Below are 13,710 nucleotides of genomic sequence, written 5' to 3' on the forward strand. Positions count from 1 at the left end.
TCTGACGTCACTTCATTTATGCAAAATGCTCGCCTGGGAAGATTCCAGAGATAATTACTTGGAATGTGGTCGGTATAATAAACAAGTTTTAATAATAGGGAGACTGACATGGCATTTTCGTGAGTCCTATAGGGGATGTATATGTGAAGTTCTTAACCCCTCGCCCCTGTTTCTAGCTGGCAAGATTCCCGGATACTATGACACAATATAATTACTTGAAGTGTGGTCAGGATAATGGGGAAATTAGCATAAGATGCTAATGATACCGAAATTCCGTTTTTATCCCAAAATTCTCTTTGATACCAAAATTCCGTTTTTAGAGTTTGGTTTACTATTAAGCCGATTAGCTTCTTACTTACAGTTGGTTACCACGACCTGTTTGAAAAACTTATATTATGTCACAGCAAATTAACGCTTTCTAACAGTTGTGCCATCAACTAGCAAGTTTTGTCCAAAGAGGGCTCAAACTAATAGAATGAGAAAAAATAACATAGCCAATCAAATTCTGATTGTCTGAAACCTTAAAAAAAAGTGTTTATGGTTTCTCATCTTGAGATACCACAGAAAGTGTGATTTTTCTGCCATTTTGTTCAACAAAGCATCAATATTTTTGAAAAGGATTCAAATGCAAGGAAAAACAAATTCTAATAGATTAAATTAATCGATCATGGCCCTAAATAGGAGGTTTTGAGCCCCCCCCTATATCTTGAAAAATAGATCTAAAATGAATTGTGAATACCGCAAATCCGTCAACTGATAATGACCTGAATGCTGCATCGATTACTAAGGTTTTTGATAAATATTCAGCATATTATGACCTTTAAAGTAACAAAAAATATCTTCTTTTGTTCCGTCACTTTTTGTCACAAAATCTCAATTTTTCCCCAAAGAGGGTCAAAATGCCAGGAAATCCAGATTCTTAGATCAACTATCGTACGGAGATGTTCAGATCCTGACGGGATTTTAGCTTATTTTGAAGATAGGGTGTGAAATCAGGAAATCCAGAATCCTAGATGGAATAAACAAAATCTTGTAAACCTGATTCCAAGTATTTAAACTTACCCCAAAATTTGAAGCTGAAAACCGATCAGAGGCTGAAACAGCTGAGCTAGCTGTGGTGTGAGCATAAAATGCATTTATATTTGCCAACAGCGTGCTCATAACGGCAGGAACTCCAGGGCAAAGATACTTGGTTGACAAACAGTGAAAATGCCTGAAATTAGACGCCATTAATTTAACAAGTTTTGGATTTAGCTTTTATGTGAATACTGACAGAGAAAGCGATACTGACTTCTCCATTTGAAAATTGAGGACCAGAGACAATAATATACACATTTTGTGGGTCAGCTGGTGGGCTCAGGCAATTATCAGATCTCAGGACTTTGGCAGACTTACACAAGTGTTCGGGTTACTTGTGGAGGGGCATGGCAGTTTGACAGTTACCATTATCAGAAATAATCTTGATGATGATATATTTATATGGAAATATTTTTATTACTGTCTTTGGCAGCTAACTATCCTGCCGGGAAAAGTTACCCCTATATACAATAGAAAGTTTAGTGATTTTACTAACTGGATGGTAATTCTTGAAAATGGTTTTACGTAATGAAATTGAGATTTGGGTAAAATTAGAAGAAAACTAAAAAATTACGTTAAAATTGCGGCACTTGGTGCTGGAATTAGCCAAATGCGTTAGTTGCCTCTATTCTCTCCTGTACCGTAAGTTGGAATATCAGCCATTTGGGCTTAACAAAGTTTCATACAACTATTAAAGCCAAAAAGGGAAATATGTCATAATTACATCAAACAAGCAAAAATATAAAACTTACTATGCCTAGTAGTCTTGCCTTACAAAATATTCATTTCAGTTAAAAATCAAAACAAAAACGATTTCAGTTGTTGGATCTGTAGGGCAATAACGCTTTGGATCAGTTTTATCAGTAATAGTGGACACACAGTCTCTAAAACCTCCTTAAAAGTTAGATTTGATATTAAGGAACAGTAGTTCGTTAATAGTCCTATCCTACGAAGTATTCACTTCAGTTAAAAAACAAAACAACGACAACTTCAGTTGTTGGATGTGTATGGTAATAACACTCCTGATCGGTTTTATCAGAAAAAGTGGACACACAGTCTCTAAAATATCTTTAAAAGCTAGTTTTTGATATTAACGAACTGTAGTTCGAGTAAAAGATTGTAAGAAAGGAGCGATTCTGCCCAATAGTAGGCTAACGAAACTCTAAATAACAGTATTTTGATAACAATGAACACATTAAAAATTTTTTTTTTTATGCTGGCTCCAAATATATAAAAGTAGTATCCCCTCTATCTGTACTGCAACGGCTCTACTCAGGTGACTATTGGAATTACTAATCCCTCACATCTGGTCTTTTGCGATAACAACATTCCTGGAAAAATTGCTTACCAAGTTTATTTTGTAACAATCCAATGGTATCCAAGCGGGCAGTACTCCCATTGTGTAAGGTATCTTGCGTAAGGCTTCTGGTGATGGATACGTTTGGTTACCAACTATTTGATGTAAAAGAATGAGATTTGGCCCAAGTTATTATAATTAGATAAAGCAAGCTTGATCAAACAACACGTTTATTAAAATGAATTCTGACGAGGACTGTAATATACAAAAGGTTCGTAAGCTATATTTTTTTTCGTATGCTTAATGGACGGGGACTGTTTTTCATACAGTTTTGTTTATCAAAAGGCACTTACAATCCTTTTAGTAACCGAATTGTATGTATATGATCTTTAGTTTAAAAAAATTCCCTCTCTACTAGACATTCTTAAGCTGCTGAATTCAATCCGTAGACTATTTTGAACCTGGACCTTCAGGGGGATGGTAAAGAACAATTTCAAAACTAAAAAGAGCATTTACCGAATTTTATCTGTTTGTATATCATATATAATAGTTAGTCTTAAAAAACATCCCTCCCTCCTACCCAGTCTTGAACTATTGAATTCAATGAATAGAATATTTTGAAACCCAGACCTCCAGGGTACGGTAAAGAGCAATATCAAAACTAAAAAGTGTTTACACTACCTTCGGGTAGTTTGCGAGCTTAGCCCTTGAAGCAAATCTTATTTGTTTTTGAATCTGAATTTATTTGAACTTGGATCTTTTTGGGGGACTTTTTGAACTTAGAATTTTTACAATTTAGAACTTTTTTTGGGGGGGGGGAGGAGAATTAGAAATTTTTGGACTTAAGTATTTTAATTTTTTCGTGGGACTTAGATTTTTTTTACTTAGAAGGGTTTGTCATGCAACTGGCTTGTTATTTCGAAATGTTGAATTTTACATTCTAGAAAGAAGCTTGAATCAAGAAATGTACCCTGAAAATTTTACTTTGATTTGAAATTTGAAGGTATTATTAAGATGATCTTATTATAATTGGACATGGTATACTGGTAATGAGTTGTACATAGAAAATTGAAATGATTTATCAACAAATGGTTTTGTCAGTTGTATATCACTTGAAGGGGACCATAGGACAGTAAGACGTTAACTTGAGAAAAAATGCAGACTTAAATCCAGGATTTGTAATGCAACTGTCTTGTTTTAAGGAAATGTTTAATGTCACTTGCTAGAAAGAAGCTTGAATCAAGGAATACACCCTGAAAATCCTTCTTTGGTTTTGAAATTTGAAGGTATCATTAACAGGTTCATATTAGAATTGGACATGGTATACTGGTAATGAGGTTGACAAAGGCAATTGAAATGATTTATTAACAAATGGTTTTGTAAGTTGTATATCATTTGAAGGGGAGCATAGGACAGTAGGACGTCCAATTGGTAAAAATTACAAATTCAGAGATAGACAAACAGATAGTCTAACACATATTTGTGTGACACTTAATGAATAATTGAATAATTTAAAATGAATAAGAAGGAAGAGGTGATGTTGTGGGTAACCTCTCAAGTATACCCGTCTTTGTGCTGTAATTTCACTCTTTTCACAAGGTTTAAGTCTATTTCGCCTCATATACATTAAAAATAGGTCTATTCTGCCTCATAGACATAACAAATTTGGTAAAATAATGGATTTTCTGCAAAATCATCCGCTATCAAATTTTGCCGTTAAAGCAGAGTCGCTAAGTTGAAAAAATTTCTACGAATTATTTTTGACTTCTTACAATTAGTTAAATTTTTTACTTGTTTCATAAGGGTATCTTGGTATTATATAAACCAATATTTGTCCTTGATATTCTTCTGTCAATGTAATAGACAAATATTTTCATAGCAAAATGATTTTTGCAAGGAAATAAGCCCATAGGGTCCTGTTGGATGTAGGCCTACTATCAGGCTATCTACATCCCTTTATTAATTGGTTTTTTATTTACATGATTTTTTTTTTTTTTTTACCAAGAATCTCTGCTATTTCTCTTGCAATATCGGTTTCACTTTGTACACTCTCAGGGATATATCTTGAAATTCTCAGAGACAATTTGTGTAGTCTCACCACCAATCTGTGTAGTCTAGGGTAAAAAATTTTTGGTCAACATTTCTGGGTGATTTGTTTATTATTTTTTCTTTAAACTTTCGGCTACATTGTCTCCAAATATTTGAATCTCGGGTCTACAACGAAATCTGGATAGTAAAAGCACCAATCTTTGATACAATTTATGTGATCTTGATAGCACCTTATGGATGCTTTGTGACATTTTGCGCATTCTCAGCTCTGTTTTGTCCAATTTTGACTCAAAAGGAATATTGCATAAGTAAAATAGGTTACTTACGTCATTGCTTGATAAATGGATTCAATTCCGTAACGCATAGCAAATTCATCGACAACTTCTTCTCCTGGGTCTTCAAAGTAAACTTTCCAGGAATCATCACCCTTCACCTTTGGAAGCTTGAATCCGCCACTATGTACCTTCTCACTCAAATAATGAAAAAGATTTTCATGAAGGCAAGTATACTGAATATGATACGGAGCCACCTAGAAATAAGTAAAAAAAAATAAATGATAAACATAGTACAAAAGAACACAAACAATGAATAAAAAAAGAACCTTTCCCTGACTCTTGAAGCTCCTTTGAAGTGTAAGCAATCATTGTTGAAATGAGACATGCCTTACATGCCCTGGGGGCATGTAAGGTTATCATAGAAAGTTTTGTCGTAGAAACTTCAAAAAGGGCTCATTTGATTGGAAATTGAAAGGGCTAGTGCCCTTTTTAATAGTCAAAAGTTAATGGAGAGTAATTACCCCCCCCCCCTCTCATGCCCACCATTTCTCCAAACACATTCAATCAAAGTTTAGAGATAGCCATTTTGTTCAACGTACATGAAAGTTCTGAAAATTATGTATTTGAGGATGACAAACCCCCCAGACCCCCAGGGCAAAGGTTGTAAGTTATGCCCTGGGGGCATATAAGGTTCTCATAGATAGCGTTGTCGTAGAAACTTCAAAAGGGGCTCATTCGATTGGAAATTGCAATGGTTAGTGCCCTTTTTAATAGTCGAAAGTGATTGGAAGGCAACTAACACCCCTTTCACGCCCACCATTTCCCCAAACACATCCAATGAAATTTTGAGATAGGTATTTTGTTCAACGTAGTTGATTTCCTCAAAAATTATGTTTTTGAGGAGGCCACCCCCCCCCCCCCCCACAGCCCACAGGGCAAGGGTTTTAAGTTATGCCGTGGGGGCATATAAAGTTTTTATAGAAAGCTTTGTCGAAAAGGGCTAATTCGATTGAAAATTGGATTGGCTAGTGCCTGTTTCAATAGTCGAAAGTGATTGGAAGGCAACTAACACCCCTTCCACGCCCACCATTTCCTCAAACACATCCAATAAAAATTTTGAAATAGCCATTTTGTTCAGGGTAGTTGATTTCCAGATAGAAATTATGTTTTCGAGAAGGGCATTCCCTCCACGGCCCTCAGGGCAAGGTTTGTAAGTTATGCCCTGGGGGCAGATAAGGTTTTTATAGAAAGCTTTTAAGTAGAAACTTCAAAAAGGGCTCATTGGATTGGAAATTCAAAGGGCTAGTGCCCTTTTTAATAGTCAAAAGTGATTGGAGGGCACCTAGCTCCCCTCTCACGCCCATCATTTCCCCAAACACATCCAATCAAAATTTTTAGATAGCCATTTTGTTCAACGTAGTTGAAAATTCAGGAAATTAGGTCCTTGAGGATGACACCCCCCCATACAGCCCTCAGGGCAAGGGTTGTAAGTTATGCCCTGACGGCATATAAGGTTTTTATAGAAAACTTTGTCGTAGAAACTTCAAAAAGGGCTCATTTAATTGGAAATTGAAAGGGATAGTGCCTTTTTTAATAGTCAAAAGTGATTAAAGGGCAACTAACCCCCCTCTCGCTTAACAGAAAGCAGGTCGTCCTCGTCTGGGGTGGGAGGATGTCATAAAGTAAGATTTAAAGGAAATGGAAACTTCCTAGGAGGGCTTAAAGAGGGGGTGTTTGAATAGATTAGGATGGAGTAGGAGCGTTCGTAGCCGCGTTGGACTCAAGTGGCTTGGTACTGCGGTGAGTTGCTACTAGCAGTAGTAGTAGTAGTAATAAAGATTTATTATAATTTCATAGAATAGTATGACTATCTTCTAAGCAAATTTTTTATTGTGATTCAAATTCAACCAATCCTTTGACTTCAGATTTGATACCAACCAAAATGTGAAAAGACCGGTTGGCACTTTTTATGCATCAAATAGGAAACACAAGTTCCAAATCAATGTAAAGAGTGACATTAGAACTGAAATGGAATAGAAGTTATCCAGTATATGAGCAGAGCTAATGTTTCACCATTTCCTGTTTCTTCTATTTCTACGTTCTGAATCTCTTGGAAAGTCAGCTATTCTTTTGTTGATCGTGATGTTCTGTTTTATTTTAGTTTCTTTGTTTGCATTAAGTTGTTCACGTATCATGTTTTTCAAATTGCCTGAGCAATAAATCTAAAAGCGTTCGTCTAAATGTGTTACGGAAAAAACAGGTCTTAAGTAAAACTTTTTCATTCCTGAGCTATTGTGTTTTACGGTAATTATCTTTCAAATGCAATAAAGCATGATTTAATAGAGAGCTATGGCTATGAAATAAACGAGACTACTATTTATTTCTTCGATCCACTGAATTTTTCATTGGAAAAGATGGACTACTTGTGAAAAAACACGCTTTGACCTTCTGTTTCCCGCCCATCAAGAATTATATCCTGTGCTTGAAACATTTTCCCAGAGCCATGGAAAAGAGACTACGCTTCCGCTGTTGAAAGGATTTCCCAAAGGGATAGATAGCTTGGCGTACAGGGCAAAATAGCCAATATGCAAGCAATTTATTCGATGGGAATTTGGATTGACTTCGACTTTTTGTGAAGCTGTAAGAGTACTAACAAAATAGAATTAGAAGTGACAAGAGGATATTAAAGAAGAAATAGTAAGAGATGGACAATTGAACTATCCATAGTAACGAATTGTAAGTAAAGCGTGATTCGTGTTAGTGAAACAGAAACTGTAAAATAAAATGGCGACAAGGACTTTTATATCAATAGAGTTGAATTGTATGGTGATTCTGAATAGCCTACATAAAATTCATTACGTTTAAAATTACTCAACAAAAGTTATGGGCCTGCAAAATTTTGTCTGAATTTTTAAGAATACCCTTAGAAGTAGGGGGGACCTTGGTGAAAATTACAGCGTAGTTTTTGGTGCATAAAATTCTAGTCGGGAAAATTTTGCGATAAAAGCTGAATTTAGAAATATTCAAAAGTAGTTTATTCAGCTTCTAGGTTTCAGTAGCCATTATGCTACGAGGTGGCTTATTTCTTCCTAAGAATAGATGCGGTCAGACAGTTAGTGGTAATTCACAATAGAGTGATTCGTAGCTCTACGATTCGTGCTCATAGCAACACAAAATCCAAAAATCTAGTTTTTTAAAACAATGCAGGCTATACACCAAAAAATTTGGTGTTTTGCGGTCATTCCAGATTGGCAAAATACCAAAAATTGTACCCATAAAAAGTTACAAACCTGAGAAGTTTTGCCTGGTTTTAGAAAAAAGGGGAAAACAACCCCAATGAGAAGCAATGACCTTGGCTAAAATTGTACCATACAATTCAGAATATCAGAGAATCCTATTACAGAGATATAAAGCCTCTTATTGTAAACCTCGGCTTACCGCGGCCATTCCAAATATGTAAAATTCAAACAAATTTACAAACAGGCGATGATTTATTTGACAACTATTATTAATGATGTATTAGATAAAGGTTTTAAAATAGGTGATCTATTTTAGATCTGATGAAAACCTTCGACACTGTGGATCATGAACTTCTATTTAAGAAGGGTGAGATGTATGGTTTGAGGGGAAAAATCATTAAATTTTTTACGAAGTTTTTTAAGTAGGCTAATCGTTATCAGTATGTCTAACTAAATGACTCTTCTTCAGGAAAAAAGCGTATTGAAATAGGTGCTCCGCAAGGATCAGTTCTTGGTCCTATATTCTTCTTGATATTTAATAATGATCTACCAAATTGTCTAAATAATTTCTGCTATAGAATAAATGAACTAACGGTAAAACCGACTAATGAGACAGTTTCACTTTTTGCTGATGACACAACAGCCATTAGCACAGCTAAGACAGCGGAGCTGCTGCAGATTTCCATGAAGGAATCAGTTAATAGAATTGTAGCATGGCTGAGGGTAAATAAACTAAGGATCAACATGGCTAAGTCTAACTTTATTATTTTCTCGCGATCACCAAACTTCTACCCATGGATCAAGGAATTAGATATGTCCAATGGAGTTATAAAACAAACTGCATCTTTTAAATACCTTTGGAATGTGATAGATGAAACTCTATCTTTTAAGCAACATGCAACTTTAATTAGCAAAATTGTGGCAAAAAATCTCGGTATAATGAAGAAACTCCAACATTGTTTTCCCCAGTCTGTCCTTCGCCATCATTATTTTTTCTTTAATACAACCGTAGCCTATATACTTTATTGTTCGAGTATTTGGCTCTCTACTTTCTATCCTAAAACCAATAAGAGTTCTACAAAATCATGCAGTAGGAATTTTAGCCGGTATATCTCCACGTAAGTCTGTTAGAGAAATTTACCCAACTTTAAAAACTTTGCTTCGTGAATTCTACGTATTGTGGTGTATTTTGGACTGCAGCGGGATATTCAGCCTCGTTGTTTTGGTGATTTATTGTCCATTAGGTCTACTGTTCATTCTCACGATACAAGGGGTAGTAAGTACCCAAAACGAACTGAAATTACAATAAATAACCGAGTCAAACTCAAAACGAGCTTACAGAAACTTAAAGAAATTAACATGAGTAGGGATCAAAACCCCTATGCCTTCCCATGGCCAGAACATAATTTGCACTTTTGCCTTCAATCACTTTCGACTATTTAAAAGGGCACTAGCCGTTCCAATTACCAATCGAATGAGCCCTTTTCCAAGTTTCTACGACAACTCCTTCGATATGAAGTGCCCAGGTATGGAAGAAAAAAAAACACATTGTGCCAACATAGTTCTTTACTTAGTCAGCGTGATTGCGCTGCCTATGATTGAAACCACAAGGGTTAATTCAGGTTTTAGTCCCAAAAATTGTGTGTAGGAAATTTGCTCTCATGCCTCTAAAGCTTTAGTCGACCAACCAGGGTATAACCCCCTCTAATGGTGGATAGTCCACTGACAAATATTTAGGGACCTTCCTGTCCCTCCTCTTACTGAGGCTGGATGATCTATGACATCAAACCAAAAGGCACGATTAGAACAGTAACCGTTACTTACTTTCCGGTTTTGTTGAGATCCTGGATTCCCTTCTAGTAGATGTGTTAATGAAAATATTCTGGATAACCACCATTTCTTTTACTATGAAGGGTATAAAGTAATAAGAAGTGTATTTAGACAATGAAATGAAGAAGATTAAACATTTTTGTGACTGCAAGGGAATTTGAAAGAAAAATCATTAAGCAAGAATGAATTTTATTTTTCTTTCTTTAGGTTTTACTTGATTCAATTAAAATTTTGTTATAATTGTACATTGGTTTTTGAGTGTGACTCCACAGTATGGACATGGTATGTAGCTGCTGTCCCCATAGGTTGCGTAGGTCATATCATGCCTGGAGGAATATTCATTGAACCTTCTAACTATTCTGAGCAAAATTTGCCTGTTTTTAAATTTCTATACGATGTCAGAGAGAGAGAGAGAGAGAGAGAGAGAGAGAGGGGGGGATTGCCTGGAAGAGATTAGGCATAGAAGTACTCTCCGATTTCTTCTGGTTCTTAAAAAAGGACCTAGATCTTCCGGTTTATGATCGAATAACCAACTTTTACTAGTTGATAGGACCACCTCTTACAGAGAAAGTCACTGGGAAAAATTGTAATAATAGATGGGAAACACTTGATTCTTAACTAAGGTAAAGCTAGCACTATGACTTGAATTAAACATGTTTAATTTGACTGAAGTGAGATTAAACATGTTAGTTACTGCAAATTATTTTGTTAAATACTTCTTATGTCAAATTTTGACTTAAAAAAGTATAATGAAACAAGCAATTTTTAGCGTATTTTATCTTGTTTTCTATGGTTGACACTAATTGAAACCATAAAAGAAAAGATTAGAAAAGAGGATGAGTTCAAATCAACCCAACATAAGTGTTTTTATACATGCGGTGAACGCTTAATAGATTTCATGGTCCATGCTTTATAGCTTTGTAGATATCGTTAGATTTATGTATATAATGATTTCTTTTAATTTTGATTTTGAAGAAAAGCAATTTTAATAAAATTAAGCCAGATTGCTCTCGTTTCACCAGTACAAATGCAAAAAAGGAACTCCTAACTAGCTCTGAAAATGATTGCGTTACTTTAATGAAAACTTTCACGAATGACTGTTAAATCCCAATTGGGATGTGGTAAGGTTTTTCCAGTTCCAGTTTCAACTCCAATTTCTACTAGTAAGGTTTTAAAGATTCTTGTATGAACTATCTTGTCTAAAAAAGAAAAAAAAACCCATCTAGCTTAGAATCCACTTCACCCCAAACTATAGACTAAGCCTTGGGAGGATATTTCCTAGGACTTGAGCTGAATTCTAAGCTAGGTTTTTTTTTTTTTGCAGTCGGAACGGATATATACCTATTTTCATAGAATCATTCAACTATTAAAAACAGAGAAGTGGCAGGGGTGACAGCCTGTAGACAACTTCCTACCCCCCTAAGTTCAATTTTAAATGCATTTTTAAAAGCTTTATTCATATAAGTATAACACAACCATTTTAGGAGTTCATGAGAATTTTCTATTTCTGATGGAGGCAGGGGTGAAGGTAGATGCTCGAAAAAAAACTTCTGGGCTCTTTTCGGAGATTAAAGCTCTTTGTCGAAAGCTTTGTTAATAGCAGAGCAATTTTCAGAGTTTTGAGCGTCTATTGTAGCCTACAATTGTAACATTTGGCCCATAACATTATGCGACAATGCTATTGAGCATAAATGTTCATCATCCGGTAGAGGGGACGAATGATTTGTTTACCATCGGAAGATCATATTTGTTTTATAATTTAAAGAAGGGTATTCTCAACGGAAGGTTTCTCAACGAATTTCAGTTTCTCAACACCAAAGTTTCTCAACTGATTTAAGTTTAGTTTAACTTTTTATCAAACTAATTTGTTAGGGCTTGTGTTCACTTCGTTGCCAAGACAAGAAATGTCACGGAATGATGCTGAACACTTTATTCTGAGATAATTGCATATAATGGACGTAACTATGGGAAGGACATCAAATAATAATGAGTTATTGAGCCAGTGGCAGGACACTGTATCCATTGCAGTGAGCTTTATTCGATTAAAGCGGCCTGCGAGCACTGATGCTGCTTGGTCTTGGCTTGACAACTTGATCCTCGCTTGGCTTGAACATTCTTAAGAATGTTCTCCAAATCGTTCATTCTTATTTACGCTAAAATATTTCCAAGCAACGACAAAATCATGTTATTCAATGTAAAGAGGAGTAAGAAGAAATTAACATTTAAGACGTTTTTCCAGTGTAGGGATCGTGAAATGGGGAATAAAAATGCCTATGAATTCTGAAAAGTTTTTAGTAGTTTTTCGTGAATTTGTTTTTTTAGTCTACTAAATAGTGGAAAAAGAAACAAAACAAAACTCTCTAGCTATGAAAATGAACGTTGAAGAAACGCCAATGTCAAAAACATGTTCATATAGTCAATATTTTGAGGTCAAAATTATGGACCTATTCAAAATTTCCAAGCAAGAATTTTAGAAAGGTAGATATCGTAAACCTAAGTTCTAATTTTCTTTTTAACCTTTTCGCAAAACTTTGGTTCCACCAAAGTTATAGTGCATATTGCGTTTAATATGACGTGACCTTACATGTTTAGTTAACAAAAACAAAAATGTACATACAAAATCAATATGATTCACCCAAAAACGAATCATCGACGTGGGGTGAATCAGGTTAAAACGCATACATATAACATCATTTAAATTCCCTATAAAAGAAAGAAAGAAAGAATGAAAGAAAGAAAAAAAAAAGAAAAATACAAAATAATGATAAAAATAATACTACGGGGGAAGCAACTACATATCATGTCTATGCTGTGGAGCCTCACTCATCAACCAACAAACATTTACAACTTAATTTAAATTGAATCAAATCAAATCTCCTCCAAAACAAACAAAACTAAAATTCATACTTACTTAATAATTTTTCTTTCAATTTCCGTTTAGAATCATAAAATTTTCTCTCCTCTTCATTTCATTTTCCAAATTATTCCGTAATTTTATACCGTTCATAATAAGAGAAAAGAAAGTGTTTACAATAGTATTTACTATGCTTATACTATGTCCAGCAAGGCCAAAACATCAGCACATCTACTAAAAGGGGCTTTTGGATTAAAAAATTAAGTGGAAAGTGAGAACTAATTCCAAGTTTTACTTTTTATTATCGAGACCAATTCAACCTCTCTGGTACAGGGAGGTTGAACATATACATCCGATATACATCCATTATGTATATCGGGAATATAGCACCAACAAGACCTGTTTGGTAGGAGAGAGCATCTAAATTCGGCAAAAAGGGGCTGCCATGTGGCAGCCAAACGTAATAAGAACAAACGACTAGTTTCCGAGTTGCGTTATTTTTTTTTTCATTTGGGTCTGATTTCACCTATGTGAGAGAGTTGGAGGCTGTCACCTGAATCATGGCAATCAAGATGTATTCCCGAACAAGTCACCAAATTGCAATCCGACTTTGTGGGAGGTAAGAACTTGTTTTCCGATTATAGATTTTGGGAGTCCAGACCTGATCACTTCTCTGTAAGGAAAGATTAAATTCTTAAGGTTTGCATCCGTCTATATGATTTTTTGGAGCTCAATTAGGCTACTCAAAGCAGAGATCCATCCTGCTAAAAAGACCAATTGCATTCAAGTGAATTTTTCAGAGAATGTTGATGAAACTCAAGAATAACTGAAGGTAATAAGTTGGAACTTGGGAATGACGAGGGGGATAATCAATTAAACATGAGAGTGTCAAGGTGGATGTTCAAGTAACCAAAAGGCACTATGTGCATTATGCCACTATTGCTAATATTACGACTGATAAGACTATGATGGCTTTTTTTCGATATTGTGAGGAATGGGAACATTCAGCTTGAAATTTGGATTGTTTTCAGTAAAGTGCAAATTATGTTCTGGTCTTCAGAAAGCTGAGGAGCGTCAGCTCCTCTCATT

General features: G+C 35.2%; 1 protein-coding gene across 1 annotated transcript in view; it reads right to left on the minus strand.

Moving 5' to 3' along the window:
* LOC148948630 (protein unc-13 homolog A-like) overlaps positions 1-13,710 on the minus strand; it is a 143,658-nt gene that overhangs the window by 89,975 nt on the left and 39,973 nt on the right. The window contains exons 4-5 of the mRNA XM_089094982.1: positions 4,750-4,952; positions 1,063-1,213 (exon numbers count right to left, since the gene is read on the minus strand). Of these exons, the coding sequence (XP_088951108.1) occupies positions 1,063-1,213; positions 4,750-4,952 (354 nt within the window). The remainder of the gene's footprint in view (positions 1-1,062; positions 1,214-4,749; positions 4,953-13,710) is intronic.

The sequence above is a fragment of the Artemia sp. Qi Xiang Cuo genome, chromosome 9, assembly GCF_049724085.1.
Source record: "Artemia sp. Qi Xiang Cuo chromosome 9, ASM4972408v1, whole genome shotgun sequence".
In the NCBI taxonomy this organism is placed as follows: domain Eukaryota; kingdom Metazoa; phylum Arthropoda; class Branchiopoda; order Anostraca; family Artemiidae; genus Artemia; species Artemia sp. Qi Xiang Cuo.